The sequence below is a fragment of the Amblyomma americanum genome, chromosome 6 (genome assembly GCF_052857255.1).
Source record: "Amblyomma americanum isolate KBUSLIRL-KWMA chromosome 6, ASM5285725v1, whole genome shotgun sequence".
NCBI classification, from domain to species: domain Eukaryota; kingdom Metazoa; phylum Arthropoda; class Arachnida; order Ixodida; family Ixodidae; genus Amblyomma; species Amblyomma americanum.
In genome coordinates, this window is record NC_135502.1 from 9,643,526 (window position 1) to 9,665,300 (window position 21,775).

At 45.3% G+C, this 21,775-nt stretch overlaps 1 protein-coding gene across 1 annotated transcript in view; it reads right to left on the minus strand.

The window, feature by feature from the left end:
- The window catches only part of Ctu1 (Cytosolic thiouridylase subunit 1), a 40,186-nt gene extending 18,458 nt beyond the window's left edge, over positions 1-21,728 (minus strand). The window contains exons 1-9 of the mRNA XM_077668487.1: positions 21,609-21,728; positions 20,455-20,578; positions 19,326-19,444; positions 17,888-17,944; positions 17,151-17,208; positions 7,541-7,618; positions 6,446-6,487; positions 4,062-4,111; positions 1,905-1,969 (exon numbers count right to left, since the gene is read on the minus strand). Of these exons, the coding sequence (XP_077524613.1) occupies positions 1,905-1,969; positions 4,062-4,111; positions 6,446-6,487; positions 7,541-7,618; positions 17,151-17,208; positions 17,888-17,944; positions 19,326-19,444; positions 20,455-20,578; positions 21,609-21,665 (650 nt within the window). The 5' untranslated portion in view covers positions 21,666-21,728. The remainder of the gene's footprint in view (positions 1-1,904; positions 1,970-4,061; positions 4,112-6,445; positions 6,488-7,540; positions 7,619-17,150; positions 17,209-17,887; positions 17,945-19,325; positions 19,445-20,454; positions 20,579-21,608) is intronic.
- Positions 21,729-21,775: the final 47 nt, after the last annotated feature.

Sequence of the window (21,775 nt, forward strand, 5' to 3'; positions counted from 1 at the left end):
GGAGCAGCAGAATTAAAACAGCTCCTTACTTTCATCTGCAGCAGATTTATCACTCTGGGAACTGCGTGACAAAACCTAAGACTGAAAATTACCCGGAAGAAAGAAAACAATAACAAAAATAAAACCAAAATTATAAACAGACCTTGCAGACACACACACAGAAAAAGAAATGGCTAGATAGCAAAGGCTTGCTCTTCACACTGGACAAAGGTCAGTACAGAAGGAAAATGTGTGTGCTGAACACAGGCAACTACAGACATTGGGGAAGCAATCAATTTATAACACTAACAAAAATCTTTGCACTAACTAGTAGCTGACGAAAAATTCGGACCCCTGATTTTTCAGACATGCTTGATTATTTAGACTTTTTCGTGCAACATGGCCCATCCTCATAATCATCGTCAGCCTGACTACGTCCACTGCAATGCAAGACAGACCAACCCATATCTCTCCAATTAACCCTGTCTTCTACAAGCTCTGGAAACCTTATCCTCCACTAACTTCCCTTCTCAATCTCATCTGTCCACCTGACTTTCTGCCACCCCTTGTTACGCTTGCCTTCTCTTGGAACCCAGCCCATTACCCTTAACATGGCTCACAGAGCTAATGTATAAGAGCACCTGAAATTTCGGACACACCGCAACTGACTGCTTGATTTTTGGAGCTCGTTTGCAATCGCCGACAATGCATTGGTTTGCTCCACAGCGTAGGCCCTGAGAACCAGTCCTCAGTGCTGCTCAGGGTCCTCACTGTGCAGAGTGGCCTCCTGTTGCTCCAAATTTGGATTCGGACGTCTCTCAATAACGGGACTGAATTGGCATGCCCACACCCTGTGAAAAGCCATAGCTATTTCTCCACAGTGTGCGCACTGTGGTTTGTAGAGTGAGAAGTACCATTGCTGGAGTTTAAGTGGTGTTACGAGAGTGTCTGTTTGTAGTTGGAGAAGGGTGTGTTCTTCAGCCATGTCTAGAGTTTTGTGGTGTGGTGTACGTCTGCCTGGCCTCTCTGTAGGCCTGTAGGTGTTCAGCAAAGCTGATTATGGGCTGTGTAATGTGTTCCTCTGCCTCATTGGCTAAAGAGGAATCCCAGTGTGAGAGAGCTTGGACGAGCCAGTAGGTGGCATCATTCCCTCCCGTATGTTCCGTGTGCCCTGGAAACCATATGACTGAGGCTTGATTAGAAGGATGTTTTGCTAAGGGTGTGAGACCTGACTGATGGATCAGTATCAGTCCGATATTTATATTTCTGCATAAATCAGTACATTAGCATTTGGGTCGGTAGCTAGCGCTAGCCCAATGGCTGCCTTCTGTGAGTGAGTGGGGTAGGACATGTGCACTGACGCGCAGTTGATTAGTTTGCCCTCGGGATTCATTATGGCGATGGTCATCCGCCCTTGGATTAGACTGGGTGCATCCATGTAGAGCGAGTCCGGGTGGCCATCCCATTTCTTGTACAGGCTTTCGGCCTTATCACTTCTTCGTTCAAAGTTAAATGTAGGATGCATATTTCTGGGAATTTGATGGATAGAGATCTTCCTGCGGATCGATGGAGGAAATTCTGTCCTTTGGTCGACCGTGTAGGGTACTGTGAGGTGTACCAGGCTCAGAAGGGTCTGGCCTGATTTAGCCATGAGGAGCTTCAGAATGCACACAAAACTACTGATCCCTTCCTGCAACACATTGGCAATAAGCTGAATTTTTCGGTGAAATTTGGTTTTCCGGGCATTTTCACAATCCTTGAGAGTCCGAAATATTGGTCATCGACTGTATACTAGACCTCTCACAACAGCTCTAGACACAGCTCCGATAGCTGCCTGCTCTTTATATCATCCCATCTAATTGTTCTTAGCATCTCTTTTCAACTCACATGCACCAATCTGCATACTAGCATAACGAGATACTCACATTACAATCTCCTTCTCATAGGTGTACTTGAAAGGCTTTGACCGTGGGATGGCACCTTCTGATCCCTGAGGAATAACCACAACAAGACACATTCAGATGCTGAGCAAATGGCCGCATGCTCGGAATAAATACACCAAGATACAAGCAGCTGGTTAGCTCAGTGTGCACAAAAATCTCTCAGAGCTTGTTCTGTTCCAATGTGCCATTGCCCTTTTAAAACAGAGGGTGTGTTACTCTCCAGGCTTCTAATACAATGGTGTTCTGTGCAAAGAGAACAAACTTGCCCAGCGGTTCTTTTTAAAGTACACTACTATATGAAGTCTATCAGCATCCCTCTGGGAATGCTACAAACAATACAGCAATCTTATGTCTCTGATTGTTGCCGGCTTCCGGTCTCTTAACTATACACCTATCATTTTTCCTTCCATGGCTTGCCGCGTTGTCCTTAACCTTTGTTTAGGTTCCCATAAACACAATGCAAAAAGTTTACTTAGCACGAACCAATAACTCCAGCACACTAGTTAACACAAACTTGTGCTGTGCCACACATAAGAATTGAATGCAACGAAATATGTGCTAAGTGCAATGACAATCGCAGTTAACAGTTACTGCTGCCGGGCTATAAAAATGTCCGCAATCACAAACACATTAAAATTACACTCTCATCTTCCCAAATTGTTGATCTTTGTTACATGGTCTTTCCTTGCATAAATGCCTATCAGTGACACAAACCAAGCACCACCAATGCTAATTGGTGTAGCGCGGTCGGTGTCCACATCAACCAATGTGAACAACAGTTTTTGATATCCAGATTTTGTTTTCAGCTCTGTCCATCAAAAACTAAACAGATGTTCTCAAGCAGTGCATATAATTAGAGAAATCACCTGAACCGCCATCATCTTTATGAGAGTCTACTAAAGTCGATGACTGAAAATTTGGGCCCCCGATTTTTTGGACAAGCTTCACTATTTGGACTTCTTTGCACCACTGCAACATACCAACTTAGAGCCAATGTACAGGAGCATGTGAAATTTTAGAGCATCACAAGTGGTTGCTTGATTTTTCGGACATCATTCACACTCGCCACGGCACTCCCACTAAGAGCCAAGTCACCATATAATGCGTATACTGCAAACTCATTAAACTTCAACTGGCATCAAAAACTTGACTGACTAAAATGGAATTCAAGCTAGAAGAGAGCCTCCTCAATGGCAGGGCCAATATGTGCCATGGGTTTGCCCATCACGCACACGCGTTCACGAGCTGACATGTATTATTATTAGATGTCAGCTGCTGCTGCAAACTTGAATAGTAGTCAAAGTTTGTGAAATTCATCTGAGCCCAGCTCTTTCATCTCAAATAAGCAACAATGCAGCAGCTAAGCGTGTGGGAGGTTTACGGCTTCCTGAAGACTAAGAGGAAGAAAACAGCAGTGCTTTTCAAAGCGAGAAGCCCCTACCCACGACAAAGCGCACTGCAGCAGTCCCAACTGTTCTATCGCAACACCGTCAGAACTTGCATTTTGATGACAGGCAAAATGCCTTTCATTACAAGCAAGCTGCAGCAGAGTGCATACAATAACACATACCACCAGTTTCGAGATTGGCTTTCGGCTAAGTCATTAAGCATATGGCAATTGCAAAGGCTAATGCCAAAGGAGCGCTTGTTTCAGCCATCTGTCAGTTCATCTCTACCACTAGCTTTTTGTTTCGCACCATCCATATGACGGGTGCAGTGTAGTTCCCACAGCAGTGGGTTTGTTTTTGCACCTGGACTTTGCCTCAGCCTGTGCGTTCATCTGACACATGTCAATGGCAGTACAGCCATCAAATGCCAAGCTCAAGTGGTCACCACACGTCATCTGTGCACACAACGTGAGCAGAGATTTAGAGTCATTTGAAACATCAGATTATGCACAATACTGCTTACCCCTTCCTCTACCATAGTGGCAATCAGAAGTTGATGTAAAGTGACCTTTACGGTGAAATTTGATTTTTTCGGACATTTTCGCAGTCCCTGGAGAGTCCGAAAGATTAGTCGTCGACCTCATACAAATCTTGATCCAGTATGTCTAGAAGTGAGCCTAGGTTGTTTGATTTGACCGTCTCTGGATGTCTAGATCAATGTGTCCACAGCTGTTAGTGAATGCTGACTCACCGTCGTTATAGCTGTGCACCTCTGAAGCCGGGCGATGTCTCCCCTCAGCACTGCAGTGAAGAACCAGTAGTAACTTTGTAGTACACAGAGAAACAGAGTGCTGAAAGCCATGTGGTTAAATGTGGGCAAAACACACTTTATGATGCACTCCGCAGTAATCAAAGCTGCTGCACTTCGTCTGTATCATGAGCCACTTCAGTGTGTTAGCTAGAACACCCGCAGGCCAGTCTTACTGGCTGGGCCATTGTTGTCACTCTGCCTTGGCCAGCTATGCTTGCACTTGAGAACTCCCTTCCACAACATCTGATTGTGCCATTTGCTGCAGTGTACCACTGCTTCTGCTCTGATATAATTAACTTCTACAGCACTGAAACAACTGTGGCACAGGAGCTTTGCTAAGCCTGGCCTTGAAGCGGACCTCTCATTGGCTGATGACCCAGATTTGCCAAGCTGCATACTTCTGATAGTCCCCTCTCATGTAACTCCCCCCCTCTGAATGTTTTTTTAGACTAACTCTTGCCTGTCCTACTCATGCAATATTTCTGCTGCTACTCTGTTGTTCAGTGCAACACGCGTAGTCCCATGTTAAAACGCATCATCATCGTTATAATTATCAGCAGCAGCCCGACTACGCCCACTGCAGGACAAAAGGCTCTCCCATACCTCTCCAATTAACTTTCTCTGTGCCAGCTATGGCCACCTCACCCCCACAAACTTCACACTTCTTAATCTCATCTGCCCATCTAACTTTCTTGCCACCCCTGCTATGCTTGCTTTCTCTCTTGGTGTCCAGTCTGTTACCTTTAAAGGGCAACTTCAATGCTTTTTTGTACCCCCACAGATTTTACTGAAACATTCAAGGTAAGTTCACCGTGGTTTTCTCATTTGTGGAAAATTTCGCAACCGGGCGACATATTGATGCAACGCAAATGAATTATAAAACTTTAAATTTCGTGGCTTCAATCGGGGCAATTTCTATGGGCAACCTTGCATGTGTGACATCACAGGTTGGCACGCTTGTTGATATTCACCCTGCATTTGCTGAAAAACAAGACCACGCTTGATTCTGCTCAGTAAGACAAATAATGACCCAAGCTATCGCTTACCATCATCAGTTTATCCAATTATTGTGCACACAATAGTTTTGGGACAGTATCCGTGACGTCACAGATTGGTATGTTGCAACATCATAGTTTGGACGAAACACGGTTTCGGTTTCCTAGTTTTTGCCACTTTAAAATAGTTCTATGCGGTATTTTGAAAAACGGGTTTCTGCACCGGAGAGAGGGAACTCCAAAGAATGCGAAGTGAATATCGACTCAAAATGTTAAAAAAAAAAACCGAGAGTTGCCCTTTAACAAATATCGGTTATCTTAAATAAATAAATACATAAATAAAAATCTTGCCTTCACCTGACATGTCTTGCCCAAGCCCATTTCTTCTTCTTGATTTCGACTAGGATGTCATTACCCCACGTTTGTTCCAACACACTTTGCTCTTTTCTTGTCTCTTAATAACATTATACCTATCATATTCCTGTCCGTAGCTCACAGCGTTGTCCTCAATTTAAGTTGAACCCTTTTCGTTAGCCTCCACATTTTTGCCCCATATGTGAGTACCGGTAAGATACAGCAGTTATACACTTTTCTCTTGAGAGATAATGGTAAACTGCCATTCATAATCTGAGAGAACCTGCCAAATGTGCGCCACCCCATTCTTCTAGTTATTTCACTCTCATGATCCAGATGAGAGGTCACTATATGCCCTTTGTAGATTTATTCGCATACCACTTCCATTGCTTCACTCCTTATAGTAAACTGCTGATCCTTTCTGTGACTTTAGAGCACCACTTCAGTTGCCTGCATGTTAATTATCAAACTCATCGTTCTGCTTTGCCTGTCTAAGTGACTGATCATGCTTTGCAATTCATTTCCTGAGTGACTTATCAAGGCAATGTCATCAGCGAATTGCAGACTACCAAGAGATTCTCGATTAACTGTTATCCCCAAATGTTCCCAACAAGCACTCGCACACGCACACATGCAAGCACACAAAATGGATGCCATAATTGCAGACCACCGGACTACATTCAGTCAGTTTCATTTTTCATGTTGCCTACTCGTATTAGAGAATAAAAAAACAAGATTGAAACTAAAAAGATGGTGTTATAGAAGCAAACTAGATGGTGCAGCTTGTCCAGGAGCGCTGACTTGAAGTTTCGACGGCAGGTTCAAAACGTCAGTTATATATGAGCAATGGCCTATGGCACGGTTGCCGTTAATGTTAAGTAAGGATGGCTTCCTGCTTAGATCTGCCCAAGACATGCACCATAGGAGAGACAAATATGTAGACAAAAGGCAAAATAAAAGTCAGCTGCCACTCACCGTTCATGAGCACTGTTTCTGCAATATCATCTGCATTGTGGCCTGCAGTTAACAACATTTGCCCTTGGTCACAGCACTCAACAAGACACACTCAGATGCTTCTTTACACACTGAGCAAGTGATGCAAATAACACAAATAAAAAATTATGAATTGTGAGGTTTCACATCCTGAAGTGACACATGGGCTATGCGGAACACCATAGTGGAGGGCTCCGGATTAATTTAAACCACCTGGAGTTTTTTAATGTGCACTGACATTGCACAGCACATTGGCGCATTTTGTGTTTTGCCGCCATCAAAACATGGCTGGGACTGAGCCCAGGTCCACCGGCTCAGGAGCCAAGCGTCCTAGCCACTGAGCCACCGTGGCGGGCAGTAAGGCAAGTGTATAGACGCATACCTTCTGCATGACGAAAAAATTGCTTTGTTTGATAACTTTGGCTCTGCTTCAAGTGGTTGCTCTTATGGATACATTTAAGTTTTCTGCAAGTTCTATATTCGGCGACAGCTTTCTGTGGCCATGCAGTCGAAACTATGGGTACGCGCCGCCAGCTCACAGGTCTGTGTCTTTGGCCCATGAGCGCGTGTGAACAGTGCGCTTGTGGAAGAAGCCAGCATCTTGCACTCGCAGCTTACACTGCATAGGCACAGAAGGCCATCTTCGAGTATAGGACCAGAAGACACCAACCGCCTGGAAGGTCTAGCAAGCATGAAAAAGTGATGTCTACACAGCAAAGTAGGCCATCAGCATGAGCACACCTTTATGGGGCAACAACTTTCTTAACCACCAAACACTAGCCTGCACACAACAGATCAATATCCGTTGACAGGTAGCAACATTAGTATTTATGTGGTATGCAGGACATATGTTAGCTGATACTATGTCTCTGACATAGGTACACATTAGTAATAACTTGACTCACTATAGCTGTTATCCTTTTTCTAAGCTGAATATTGTTTACACATCATTAAAAAAAAACATAGAAAGCTCTCCTTCAACATAAAAGCATTTGACGATTTCTACACCAAGCTCTCTTTCACGGTTCTCCAGCTGCAAAAAGAAAAAAAAAGATGTGCGATAAGTGCAGCCCTCACCTGTGACCATTTTGTTTACTCCCAACTTAGAAGCTCCACGGTCCAGAGCTTGTCGACGAAAGACTCCGCAGAAAGTGCCTATGGCAGAAAAATCAAAGGCAGTAAAGTCTGATCAGAATCTGCACTAAATAATCCAGGAAAGGCATAGGCATACAGTAGAACCACGCCATAGTGAACTCAGATATAGTAACAACTCAAATTTATTTATTTATATATTGAGACTGTCAGCCGTAAGGCCGTTACAAAGTGGATGCATACAACTTAAGAAGTACACACAGCCACAAGTACAAAATTTATACAACTATATGAAATCATCTTGCCAGCAGACAAAACCACAAGTGTGCATGCGTCAGATAGGTAAGTGTTTATAATAATACGCTCGGTTTCAGACCACCGAGGATCGGAACCGCAGGTAATGAACATAATGAATGACAGCAATGACAAATGGTTTCTATAGGCTTAAATAACGGGACAGATAAGTTTCAAACTGGTGTAGATTGTCTGCTTGTAAAATGTCCTAAGGCAAGGGATTCCATTCAGCTATGGTTCTGGGGAAGAAGGAGTATTTAAAGGAATTGATTCGGGCCGCCAGATATAGTAAAGTGAACCTGCAGTCCCGTTTCGCCTTCCATAGACGACTGTGCATTTTTTTTTTTCAGTTGTAGTAAAGATTTTTTTAAAAGAAACGACTATATTAGAGAGCGTCTGGCCGTGGTGACGTACTTCCCACGGAATGACGGCAACGCGGCACGCGCGAAGACAACATTCGAAGGCAAATGAATACCAAAAACAATAAAACGGTGCTCCGAGATAGCCTCACCACCAAGCTCGGAAGCTGTGAGGAGAAGCCAACTTCTGACCTTCCTTGGGGCTGTGGGGCAAAGCGCACGATGCGCACAGAAAAAAAGGTAAAGCTGGCTATGAACGCAGAAAGAAGGCGGCGCAGCTCACTAAGGAAGGGAAGACAGTAAAAGTGCAGTGAACAGTAGGAAAGGGAAGAAAAGCACCAACATTCACAGCACAGGGAAGCAGCTAGCACTGCGTGAGTAGTGCCACCGCACCTAGACTGTTACGCACGCTTCTTAACTACTGCTTCTTAAACAACATTGAGGCTGTGGAAAATGAGGTGTTCAGGCAAAACTTTGGTTTTCACATGAAATAAAACTCGCGTTATATTAGCAGCCGCACTGTATTTGTGCAAATGTGATACTTCCAGAAGATGTAAAAAAAATCGAAAACATGGTAACATGTACTGTGATGACTGAAAATAAATATTTATCACATAAAGGGACAATAGGAGCATGATGGAAGGTATTTGTGAGTGCTTCATTTATAAACCAAAACTGTGTTTAGTGAGTAGCCAATTAATAACCAGAAAGCATCCTCAGAGACATGCCATCAACAACAACTGATATTATAAAGATCCTGATGTAGTAAAGATTTTTGCTGGTCCAAATCACTCTACTATAAAGGAGTTCTACTGTGCTAAGTAAAAACAGATTGCATTATCCATACACAAGGCCCGAACTTTCTGCGGCAAATAATTTTAACAAGGCAAGAGTGGGGGCTAGTTGGTTCTTCATAGCGCAATATCTCCACTAAAAGATTTTAAATTCCACCAATTGAGAACAAAGAACATGAAATTCCATGGGAGACATCAAATAATGCTTCAAAACGCACCTCGCTTTATATTCTGAGCCAAGGTATGAATAAAGTGTAAATTCATTTTTTTTTATTTGCTTTTCAAGGTAGCTAAAGAAACCTTCGCTACCGGGCTTTGAAAGCCACCAGGGGAAGTCAGCTTTTTTAATGACCTTGGAGAAAAGCGCATAGCATGCAAGTGCGAGAGAGAAGGTGACTACGGACATGGAAAGAAGTCGGTGTGTCTCTCTGGGAAAGAGAGAGCACTGAAAGAATTGAGCGGAGTAGGAAACTAAATTTCTGAAAGGCTGTTCGCTAAAAAGATGTTCACAGGAAAAAAAAGGGGTAGAGACAACAGGAAAGAAGCGCTTCTTTCCTGTTCTTTCCTGTTGTCTCTACCCATTTTTTTTTCCTGTGAACGTCTTTTTAGCGCACAGACTTTCAGAAATGAATATGTACCAACTAGCCTGTCAGGAAGCCTTACTAAAGGAAATTGAAGCGCTTAAGAGCAAACTTATGCAGGACTGGGCAGCTCGAAGTACCCAAGTGGTGGGGGCATGACAGTGATGGTGGCTGCTGCTGCATGGGAGGCTATGTGCATTAAAGTATTGCTCCATTGTGACACAGGCATCTAAAGTATTGCCTCGTAAATAACACTGACGTATCCAGCGCTTCAGTCTCTTTGCATGCCATCAAAGATTCTTTGTAGGATCCTCGACCTATGATCGACGTCAATAGTTTGAGATTGCACTACAGTCAAAACTCGATTTAACGAAACCCGATTTACCGAAAATCTCGATTTAACGAAGGTATCCTAATTCCCCCTCAGACGCCCATAGGGTTCAATGCTTTGACTAATCCGAAATAATGAAACCGATTCCGTGATCTGTCCCGATTTAACGAACATTTTTCGAGAAATAAAGGTGAAAAAGTGTTAATTTTTGGTCTATTTTGTAGACAGCACCCCAAAATTTATTGATTGCGAGTCAGCGGTAACAGCGCGGAGCATCTTCATCCCGTCGCTTTTTTCAAACTGCGCGGCGCAAAACGAGTTTTAATTTTGAGTCGAGCTCACGAGATGGCGCCAGCAGTAAAAAAGTTTCGTGCCACATTTCATAGATGGCGCTGTTGCAGTTCGCGTGTTTTTTTTGTGTTTGTGTGTTGTGCTCTGTGTTACCTCTTGTGCGGATTTCCCCGTGCCTTTGAACGCACGTCTTTGTCAAGCTCAGCTTGTTAGGCCTCCATCAGTCTAGCCTTGCTATCGTGAACGCGGACATGGTGTGTGCGAGCAAGCGCGCCGCTAACCCTCCTGACTAGAAGATGGAGCCCTGCAAGAAACGAAAAAGGCTTACCCTGGACGACAAAGCGGACATAATTCGTGCTGTGACAAGTGGACAGAAGAAATGTGACGTGGCTGCATCACATGGCATTCCAGCGAGTACTCTCTCCACAATATTGAAAGGGAAAGATATCCTCCGCGCCACTTCGTCGGGGAATCTCTCGCGCAAAAAAACGCTGAAGACCACTCCTCAAAGCAAAATGGAAGAGGCCCTCTTCGCCTGGTTTATGGATTTGCGGGCGAAGAATACCTAGTATTCCCGTGAGTGGAGACCTGCTCCAACAAAAAGCTCGCACTTTCGCGTGCTTGTTGGGCGACAACGAGTTCAAGACAAGTCCCGGCTGGCTGTCGCGCTTCAAAGAACGACACGGCATCGTCGGGAAAGTGCTTAGCGGTGAAGCGAGCAGCGTAAGCATGGCTGTAGTCGGCGACTGGCAGTCTGAAAACGTGCCCGACATTCTGAGAAAATATGCCCCCAGCGACGCCTACAACGCCGACGAGAGCGGTCTATTCTACCAAATGCTGCCTAAAAAGCACTCGCCCTGAAGGGGCAGGCGTGCCACGGCGGCAAACACAGCAAACAAAGGCTGACTCTTTTGCTGTGCGTCAACATGGACGGCACCGACAAACGAGACCCACTTGTCATCGGAAAGAGTGCGAGGCCGCGCTGTTTTAAAGGCACCAAAAAGCTTCCTGTGAAGTACGTTGCCAATTCAAAGGCGTGGATGTCGCGTGCCATTTTCGCTACATGGCTGAAGGAATTTGACAGCGACATGTGTCGCCAGAAAAGGAAAGTGTGCCTGTTGCTGGATAACTGCACGGCCCACTACGTTGCAGAGGTCGAGCTGACCAGCGTGGAGCTCCGCTACTTCCCCCCAAACGCAACGTCCGTGGTTCAGCCCTTGGATCAAGGGATAATTAATAGCGTGAAGTGCGCATACAAGCGTCGAGTCGTCGACAGAGTTCTCCTCAACCTGGAGCTGAAGCGAGAGATGAAAATAGATATTTTTATGGCAGTTGAGATGGTGGCGGCGGCTTGGAGAGCATTGAGGCCGTCGATAATTGTCAACTGCTTCAGGACTGCCGGTTTCGGTACACTAGGCCCTGAAACTGCCGAAGCTGGTCCGGACTGCGCGAGCGCCGTGCACGAGGATGAAGATGCCTGGGAACACCTTTGCTCAGTGGATGAAGTGCCCACAGGCATAAGTTTCTCAGACTACGTGAACGCCGACGCAAACGCAGTCACAACGGAAGTTTTGACTGATGCCGATATGTTGCGGCTTGTAGGAAGCGTGGAGGGAGTGACGGCTGAAGACGCTGCCGACGACCCTGCAGGTGCCGAAGCTCCCGTGCCAACACCAGGTCAGGTGATGGATGCTCTCGATCTGCTGAGACATTTTGCCGGCGCACACGAGGGGACGGAAGACGCAGGCAAAGATCACCGACTTCTTTGGCGGAAAATAAATTTGTAGTCCCCTCGGGCCTTTCTTGTCGAGTAAGAATTTTTGTTGTTTCTTTTCATACGCGCTAGCGGCGCCGGTCGTGGTGTTGGCGCTACCCACTCAAAAGTAGCGCGGGGGGTCATGACGATGACCATACGGACCCCCAAAGATTGCGCTAGTTGTATGATTACCAACTTTGGCGCCAATTTGTCAGTAGCTGTGTGGCTTGCCGTCCCGTCGGCGGTATTTAGGGAAGATTGTTGCGCCGCTAGCCGAACCGTCCTTTGGGTCGGTGCTACCGGCGTGAATTCGTCACGCGCGAGTGCGACGAAAAGTGAAAATGGTACGTGCTAACCGATACGACCGCGATAAGCTGGTACGGTTTATGCGGATGCAAAATGCATTATGTTCAATGGGTGCTCAGTCGGGGACTTGACTTTACTACTTTTAAAACGAAAGTACTGTTTAAGCGGGTACGTTTTAACGAGGTTTTACTGTAATCGAATGTACTGAATTATATGCCCAAGAAATGCCTCATTCAATTTAACGAAGTTCTCGATTTAACGAAATAATTCCCGGCTCCCCTCAACGTCGTTAAATCGAGTTTTAACTGTATATCTGTAATAATATTTATTTTTAAATTCTCCAGAGTTCTCAAACTTCCAACTTGCGTTATATTCATATACAGCTTTGTCTTGTTAATACAACCCCGATTAATATAGACTCAAATTATAGACAGTTTTCATGGGGACCAACCTCTTTCAACGTATTTACATCTCATTAATATGAAAACTCTCTGTCTGGACGATAGACAGGGGTAGCATGCACGGTGCCCAATAGAGTCCATGCATTTTTGTCTCGTTACTATGGACGATAGCGAGAACAAAATCTTTACTGTCCCAACCAGGAGTTTCAATTTTTGCATTTTTAACGCAGGACACCGGATGAATGTAGTGAATAAGTGCGAATGGCTGAGCGATAGCCCTTTTCTTTGGTGGTTTCATGCTTTACAGTGAAAAGATGCTCAATTTATCGCCTCACTATTTTAAATATTGCATTGAATGCCTATGATGAAAACTCCCTCTACAGTTTGTGCCACGTAGAAAGCTGCATTCAGCAGCTGTCGGCCGACTGACTACTGATATGTAGTAGCGGTTCATGAATAGTCATAATAGTAGTTAGGTCATTTAGCCTTTGTGAGACGCCATCAAGCATATCATATACAGTGAAAGCTCGTTAATTCGCACCTCGTTAATTCGAACTTTTGGATAATTCGAACTGACCGTTACGGTCCGGCCACGCTCCATAGGTGTCTATGGGTAAACCAACTCGTTATTTCGTCTGCACATCGGCTCCTCCATGGATAATTCGAACTGCGCGCCGCCGCGTGGTGATATTTCATACTTCACTACAAGCTTTCTTTGTGTAACGATAGGTGGCGCGAACGCTCCAATCCAGCTCACCCACTATCATCGCCATCAGCTCAGTCCCGGATGAGCGGAGCGAGGGGGCGAGGGCAGCGAGGTGTCGCGAGTAGCAACAGGTTCTTTTTCCTTGTGGGTTGCTCGTTGTGCCGGGTCGCCCTTTGTGTCGTGTCACTAGGCCTAGTATTTTCTTCGACGCTCCGGAATCGTCCTGCTGCTGTGCGATCCGTGCCTCGAGTCTTAAGAGCTGTTTCCTTCGATCGTTGCGGAGTTCGCAATGTCTTCTCGCGGCCAAGGCTACAGCGCCAAAACGCTCAAGGAGAAGGTAGAAATCCTTCGTGAAGTGGATGCCGGGAAGGCAAGCAAATTGGAAATTGCGAAGAAGCATGGCATCCCTAAAAGCACGCTCTCAACTTATATCAAGAACAAGAGAGCGATTGAGGATGCCTATGAAACCGAAGTTTTCGCCAGCAGTCGCAAGAGACTTCGGCCTGCGAAGCACCCGGAATTGGAGCACGCGATGGTCAGTTGGATAAGAGAGATGAGAAGCCAGGACATTCCAGTGAGTGGCCCGATGGTCATGACGAAGGCAGCAGACTACGCGCTTCGCCTTCACATCGAAGGTTTCAACGCCTCAGAAGGCTGGCTTCATCGCTTCCGGGACAGGCACAACATCGTGTTTCGCGCTTTGTCGGGTGAAAGCAAAGATGTCAACAGCGAGACATGCACGACGTGGCAAATGGGTGCTTTGCGGGAGTACCTGGAAGCCTATTCGCCGCATGATATATTCAATGCGGATGAAACAGCGCTCTTCTACAAGCTGCAACCAAGTAAGACGATGACTTACAAGGGAGACAGCTGTGCAGGCGGGAAGCGTAGCAAGGAGCGCGTAACCGTCTTGGTCGCAGCAAACATGACCGGGACGGAGAAGCTGCCCCTGCTCGTCGTAGGTAAGGCCCTGAAGCCTCGCTGCTTCAAGAACATCCGGACGCTGCCAGTGGAATACACCGCTAATCGTAAAGCGTGGATGACGCGGGAAATATTCAGACAGTGGCTGATCAAGCTCGACCGCAAGTTTGAACTGAGTGGAAGAAAGGTTCTTTTTATTGTGGACAATTGTTCCGCACACATGGTTGATGTGGAACTGAAGACTATTAAGCTGGCCTTTCTCCCGCCGAACACAACTGCAGCTCTGCAACCCATGGACCAGGGCGTCATTAAGAATGTAAAGTCATTTTACAGGCGCCACATGTTGGAACGCTTGGTTTTGTGCGCGGGCACGGACTACTCTGTGACACTGCTCACAGCTTTGCATATGTTGGTGCGTGCCTGGGATCAGGTCACGGCAGCAACAGTTTCTAACTGTTTCCGGCACTGTGGCTTCAGTGTGGCCGATGAGGGCCCAGGCACGGAAGCAGCTTGTGAGCCAAGTCAGGAGTGGATCATCCCCGCAGGTTTGCGTGATGCGCTGGAAGATGTCAGCTTCGACGACTACAACGACGCAGACAACAGTGCAGTGGTGTGTGGTGCTTTGACCGACGAGGACATCATCGCGCAGGTAACGGGTGAAGAACCTGTCGTCGATGACGACGAAAAAGACGACGAAGAGGCGCCAGTGCGGCCTTCAGCTTCGCAAGTGATGGAGGCGATCGGTGTCGCGCGCCTGTTTTTCAGTTTTGAGGAGGGCGAGGATGATGCTCTGCGTCAATGTCGCACTTTGGAAAGCAAAGTGATGAACATTGCTTTCAAAGAAAAAAAGCAGAAAGTGATCACTGATTACTTTCGTCAATGAATAAAGTGAGTTGCAATTGTTTTCTAGCAACCCAGTCTCGTTTCTGGCGTTTTATTTCATGCCTTTCGTTATTTCGAATTCGGCTTAATTCGAACTCGTTAAGCGTCCCCGTGGAATTCGAATTAACGAGCTTTCACTGTACCACTAGCATGACCACTGGGCACGTCAAGCTCACCATATTATTTTAAGCAGACTAGCATGACCACTGGGCACGTCAAGCTCACCATATTATTTTAAGCAGAACGGCGACCATGACAATGGGTTTGTAGCTCTGAAAAATCATGTCTAAGTTCAACTTCGCTGCATACCAGTATGCACAGAAGCCAGCCGTAATCACAGCATGTTTTTTTTTTTTTCATTATTATGGATGACTCGCATTATGGAAAGTTTTACTCTGGAACCAAAGTGTTCTTATTAACGAAAAGTAAAAATAGTCAATTTTTCATCATAGTGCCGTTCCTACTGATATCCACAACAGCAATGGCATAAAAAATAAAAATGTGACTGCTAACACACAATTCTGTGAAAAATGCTTAAATCCTCGACTTTTGGTGCAATCGCGGAGTAACGGGAAACTAGAGGCCTTATCCATACAGCAACACGGGCACAGGTATTGAGTGCGACATGATCCACAACCATCAAGTAATGAACCGTTTAACAGGCCAAGACAAAATTGAAGACTGCATTGTATGCTTTGACTCTGGTCACTCCTGGGAGCAGACAAGGTCAACTATTGTACTTAGTAGGCAATCTTAGTAGACTGCCATCTTAAGATGTGAGCAAACCTTAGTAGAGACTCACTGTGGCAGAATGCTTCTAGCTGAATTTAGTTTAGTCAAAGCCTTGAGTTCCTTATTCAGTGTACCGAATTTGGCAAGCTTTTAAAAATGGTCACCCTTAGATACCACATGAGATACACTTACGCAAAGAGTCTTACTACCTATCACAACAAACAAACTCCTTCAAATACAACACATCAGATCATGGTATGTTGAGGCATTTTGGTGGGTTAGCTGATTTGGAATCATCATGAATCATACAACGTGACCAAAGGCACACAGTGTTGAATGAGGAGCACGATACGAAACACAGATGAAGATAAAACTACCAACTAAAAGTTTATTTCAGTGATGTCAAGTAAAATTACAAAGATGGCACTAACGGATATCAGAAAACACAAGAAGACAACCATGGACAAATTCCTGGGAAAAAACGAGACGATTAACTTCTCTCAGAGGTAACAGCTCCCTGCGTTAGAGGGTAATAGAAGGGGTGCTGACACACTGATCTCCCAAATTTCCGATCTTCCATGCTTCAATTATCTCTTGCATGTATCTGTCCAATTTTTGTTAACCACAGCCGTACGTCTGTAGCGCAGCATGCATCTTGTCCTCTTTTTTCCCCCCCTTGTTCTTCATCGCGATCTCCACAGACAATATGTAGAACAGACTATTTAGCTTCTTAACAAAAAACAGCACAGCCACTACATTTCGAAGGCAATATTCAGCCCCCTTGGCATCCACTGTAGAGACTGTGACAAAGAAGAACGAAAGTGGAAAAGATGTGTGCCAAGCTGCAACGATATGACGGTGGTTGCCAAGAATTGTGATACACGCGAGAAATAATTGATGCATGGAAGACTAGAAAGCTGGGAGATTTTAGTATCGGCACTCCTTTTATTGTCCTAACACACAAGGAGCTGTCACTTCTGGGAGAAGCTTAACCTTTACCTCATTTTTCCAAAGCATTTGTTCATCGTTGTTTTCTATGCGTTTTCTGATATATCCTTTAGTGCCACCTTTGTATTTATACACCATGGCCCTGAAATAAGATATTAGTTGTTCGTCAGCGCCCAGCGTGTCTCCGGTCACACTACTCTTCATGAAGCTCATGCTAACTCCTATGTACCTTGTATCCAGCTGCCTCAAGTACTACAAGACAGCTTGTGTTGATCTCCTTGGCAAAGACTTACAGTTATTCCTGCGTCCAATCTGGGCCACAATTTCATCCATGCTCCAGCCATACAGATCCTGCACGAAAGCAGGGAAATAAAAGAGACTTGCATGAAACAGACTCACAGCAGTGAAGGAAACTGAGTTACAGGAGAATTGGAATCGACTCAGTGAGGTGGCCAGTGCGACCAAGCTGCCCCTGTGCACGTGCACAGCCGCCTTCAGGTGTTCTGTGCATGAAAAGTGACACCAAGCCTGCAATGGGCGCCGTTGCTAATACTAGATCTACAATGTCCCACTATGCCGTCCAAGAGAAATTGCCATGTGTATTTTAGATGTACCTCCAGCTATATTCGTTTAAGCAATGGATAACCACATCAGGTTATAGGGCAATTATTTATTGCACAAGTAAAAATCAACATGTGACATTATATCGGATTTAAAGACACCTGTTTTCTTGCCCTTTTGGATGGAGGGGAACACAGCTCAACCTTAACTTGTCACCAACCAAACTGAAGAGAATGAGACAAGTACATACATACTATGGTTTATCTAGTGCACACAGAAAGCAAAACAAAAGCAAATTACCACCAGCAGTTCTCCCTGAGTTCAACTGGATGGCACAGTGGCTATGAGATGTGCCTGTGCATCATAATCCAAATTACAGCTTGAAGCTTTTCTTCCTTGGAATCTCCCTAGACCTGGTCTCAAACCAACCCAAACCGAGATTCATGGACGTCATTGAGGTTCAACTCACCTTGTAAGACAGCACCTCCAATGGAATGCCATACTGCTCCCGATTGCGCTCGACGGTCTGCACAATAATGCAAAGCTCTCAAAACAAAAAACAAACAGCATTTCACATTTTTATCACACAAAATTGCACCGATAGGAGCCACCAGGAGCTAGAAGCAAGCCCTCAAGTACCATTACAATCACCGCATCTCGTTGCCTGCCCTCTCAACACCGCACAATGCCGAAAAGGCTTTACACATCCATGCAGCATGAATTTCTGTTAGCACAACTGCCATGTGTGCTGCAGTCTAAGATATCTGCTTGCGTATCAAGACCTTTTCGGTTCAAGTACAAACTGATGATAATGAATTGTCTAATCATGCAAGGTATTCTTCAACTACACAAGGTGAGGCCAGAGACCCATTTTCCAAGCATTTTCACCCCAGAGAAGCTGAGCGCCAGGCCAGTGGAAAGCTCGCACCCACTGGAAAACTGGTGGGCACCCGGCAGAACTGGGATAGATCCCCACACCTCCCGCATACGAGACAAGTGCCCAAACCGCTAGGTTACTACTGCGATAATCAAGCAAGAACTCTCACCCGCAACCAATAAGTAATTCCTATGCTAACAATGCTTCCGTCAAATGCCTCACAGACATCATCGTCATCACTGAATTTTTTGCGTGCCAATGCAACAGTAAGGGCTATGAGGCACACTAGAGTAAAGCAGTTCAGCAGAACTCGTGAACTACATGAAGTTCTTTATTGTACAGGTGCGGCCGAACTATTACGGAGTACGGTTCTGCACAGGAAATTTTCTCGTGCAATAAGTTCAGAAGACAGGACGGTTTAGTGGACTTTCACGTGAACGCAACAGTAATCTTCGCTAGGTAGGGAATGAAAACAGCTTGATTACCGAAGCGTGCTCTGTTTTTATTATGGTTGGGACTGTACGCCAAAATCCTAGTAGGCTGCCATTTTCACAATTTACTTCTGTCATAGTGAAGCAGCCACAGTTACAGCTCAAACCGTGGACTTGCACTCAGCAGATGAGTGCCTGAGCCAAGGCAGCCACTGAGCCAAGGCAGCAGGTATCAGCCTACTGAAGGCAAGAGGCCTCTCTCTCAATGTTCCGTTTTTCCTGCCTTGCCGCAGACATGGTCATAATGTTTTAGCGAACTATAGTGAATTCTCTAAGCTTGTCACTGCATTTCTGACCCCCCCCCCCCCCCCCCCCCCCCCTAATAAACACTTCCCTTTCCATCCACAATATCACAATAGTGTCCATTTAAAAGGTCGCCCAAGCTATGCTTCTCTGTTACTGAAAAGCATCAATTCTTCAGAATAAGCAAATAAAGCAGTTGAGTAACTGGAAGGAGCAACCAAAAAACTGGCAATTCTCATTACTCACTACGCTGGGTTGGTCAAGGAAACAAACAGCTTTGAAATTGATTCACATACCTTAAGTGAATCATCTCGGTATCCTGCGATGCCTTCATCAATGGACAACAATACCAGTCGAAGTCCATAACTGTGCCGCTCGTTGAGCAGTTTCATCACATATGCCAGCACCGTTGAATCTGTGCACATCCCATGCCATGCACATCAGAAGCACAATCGACACTATTTCCTCAATCCTAATGTGCCAGGCCACTGCTGTTAACTACAGTGAACTATGCCTTTCCCCATCAAAGATCATCATGGGTAGCCAACACAAACACTTCTTGCCCTCGAACCATTTTAAATAATACTAACTGCTCTTTCTTTACCTCAGTGGCACAACAATCTTTTGCAACATTGCAGTTTCACATGTGATGGCAAGCCCATTGTAATGATGCATGATGGAAAAAGCAGATAAAGACGAAGACGGAACAAACAAACAAGGACGAGCGCTAAACTGCAGTTAGTGAAGGCAGCTGATATTTGTGCTCCATTTCAAGACTCTCCTCTGCAGGCCAAATGCTGTCACTAGTGGGCAACTTAGTTTGTTCTAATTAACATCCACTTAAAGGGCTTTTAAGCCACGTACCCCCCCCCCCCCCCCAACGGCACTTTTTTTTTTTTTAGAGGCTTTCTCTCTCCTCTTAGCATTAGCATTATGTGGGAAGCAGCAAAGGCACATGCCATTCAGTGTATGCGCCGTACCTTGACACTTTGCCATTCACAAGACAATGTTTGATCCGTTTTCTTTTCCTAACAAAGCACATGTAAACACATTTTGACTCACAAACAAAACCAGGCAATGGGAGTGTAATACATCTGTGACATGACAAATAAAATGAAAATTATCTGAATGATGGCAAGACCTGAAAGAATTGTGGAGAAATTAACTTCCAGACTTTTCTCCTTACCTTAAGGTGAAGGAGTGAGAATGAGAACGAGAGCTGTATCGTGCCCTAAGCTTCCACATTAGGACTACACAACCACTGATGGCCCCTGCTCACAAGTGCTATACTGAAGGCACCACCAAAAGAAACTGTCAACAGCACTTGTGTCTTCATGCTTCTCCTTTCTAAGTATATTAAACTAACACACTGCCAAGCGTTCAGGCATTCTTTCTAAAGCTCTGTTGGCAAGAAGCATCAGGCACCTTTGCCCCCTGAAGCAGCGATGGCGACATAGTCACCCGGCTGAAAGAGGCCTGCCCGTTCGATGGTCTCATGCACTTCTGTTTCAAAGGCCACATAGAAGCACTCCTTGCACAATGCATCCCCCTGCAACAGCAAGGACAAATACAGTGAATATGTGCACAGAGGAAAACACAAGTTTACCACGTAGATACAGGACTACGAGGAAAAGAAGCAAGTGGGGGCAGTCACTTTATACCAACAGAACCAGGAGAGCTAAAATTGCATAGCTAGCATTTTTATTTCTGTAATTTACACATTCATGCTTCCTTAACATAAAGACAACTTTTTGAGATTGTTTCAAACCTGCAGTCATGTGAAAGAATCTTGCGGCAGGCTGAGGGTTAAGAGGCTCTCAAGACCCATTTTCAAGTTGCTTAAAAACCGAATATGACATAACTTTGCCATTGACAAAACAACATTTTTGTGGCTTTCAGCAGCATTCCCCTATGCTTCAGCGCTGTGCAGCTATGTCTACACATACTACCGACAACGTACTTCAAACTCACAAGAAGAAAACAAGGCAAAACCATGCCCTCAAAGAAATTATAAGCCTAAGGAGCAGAAAGACCAATTCAATTCCGCATTGCTGCAGCATAGCATTGCCCTGCGAACGGAAATGCTCGAAGGATAGCCGAAGAATCTAGTCCGTTCAGTTAACGTTTACGTCAGCAACGTTGGCCGTGTCGTACAGCCAGAACGCGGGCGATGAAACTGCTGTCGGCAGTTTTGACATTGCGGCCGGTCACGTCTAAACGGCTGCCATGCATATGGCCCCGCGTAAAGTGAAGTCAATCATTCAACTCGAGACTTGAAAGGTAACATCGACGACATATTGCTTTTTCTCCGAGCGACTTTTAAACGCTACAGGAATGGCGGACGAACTCCCAGGTGAATCACAACTAGGTCAATTATCGTAACAATAATGACAATAAAGCGGAAAATGCACATAACCCTCGTCATGTGCGAACATCGCCAAGCTCAGAACGCACGCAGGTGTTGCAACGTCAACACGGGAAAAACACTAGTTGAGCACTGGCCAGTACTTCCTAGAGTATTATTATACAAGCCAATGCGAGTCAAGAAAAATATAAGTACTGTATATGGACTGGCTTACTGTTTTGGGGCGCTTGAGGACAGCGTTTGAGACTCGACACCTGCTGCACAAACGCATCTTTCGTGTTTACGAGCGGTACTGTTTAGCTTGACTTGGCATGGCTAGCCCACTGGCAAGGCGCCTACGCAACACAACGCAACAATGTTCTGGAAGACATAAAAACTATT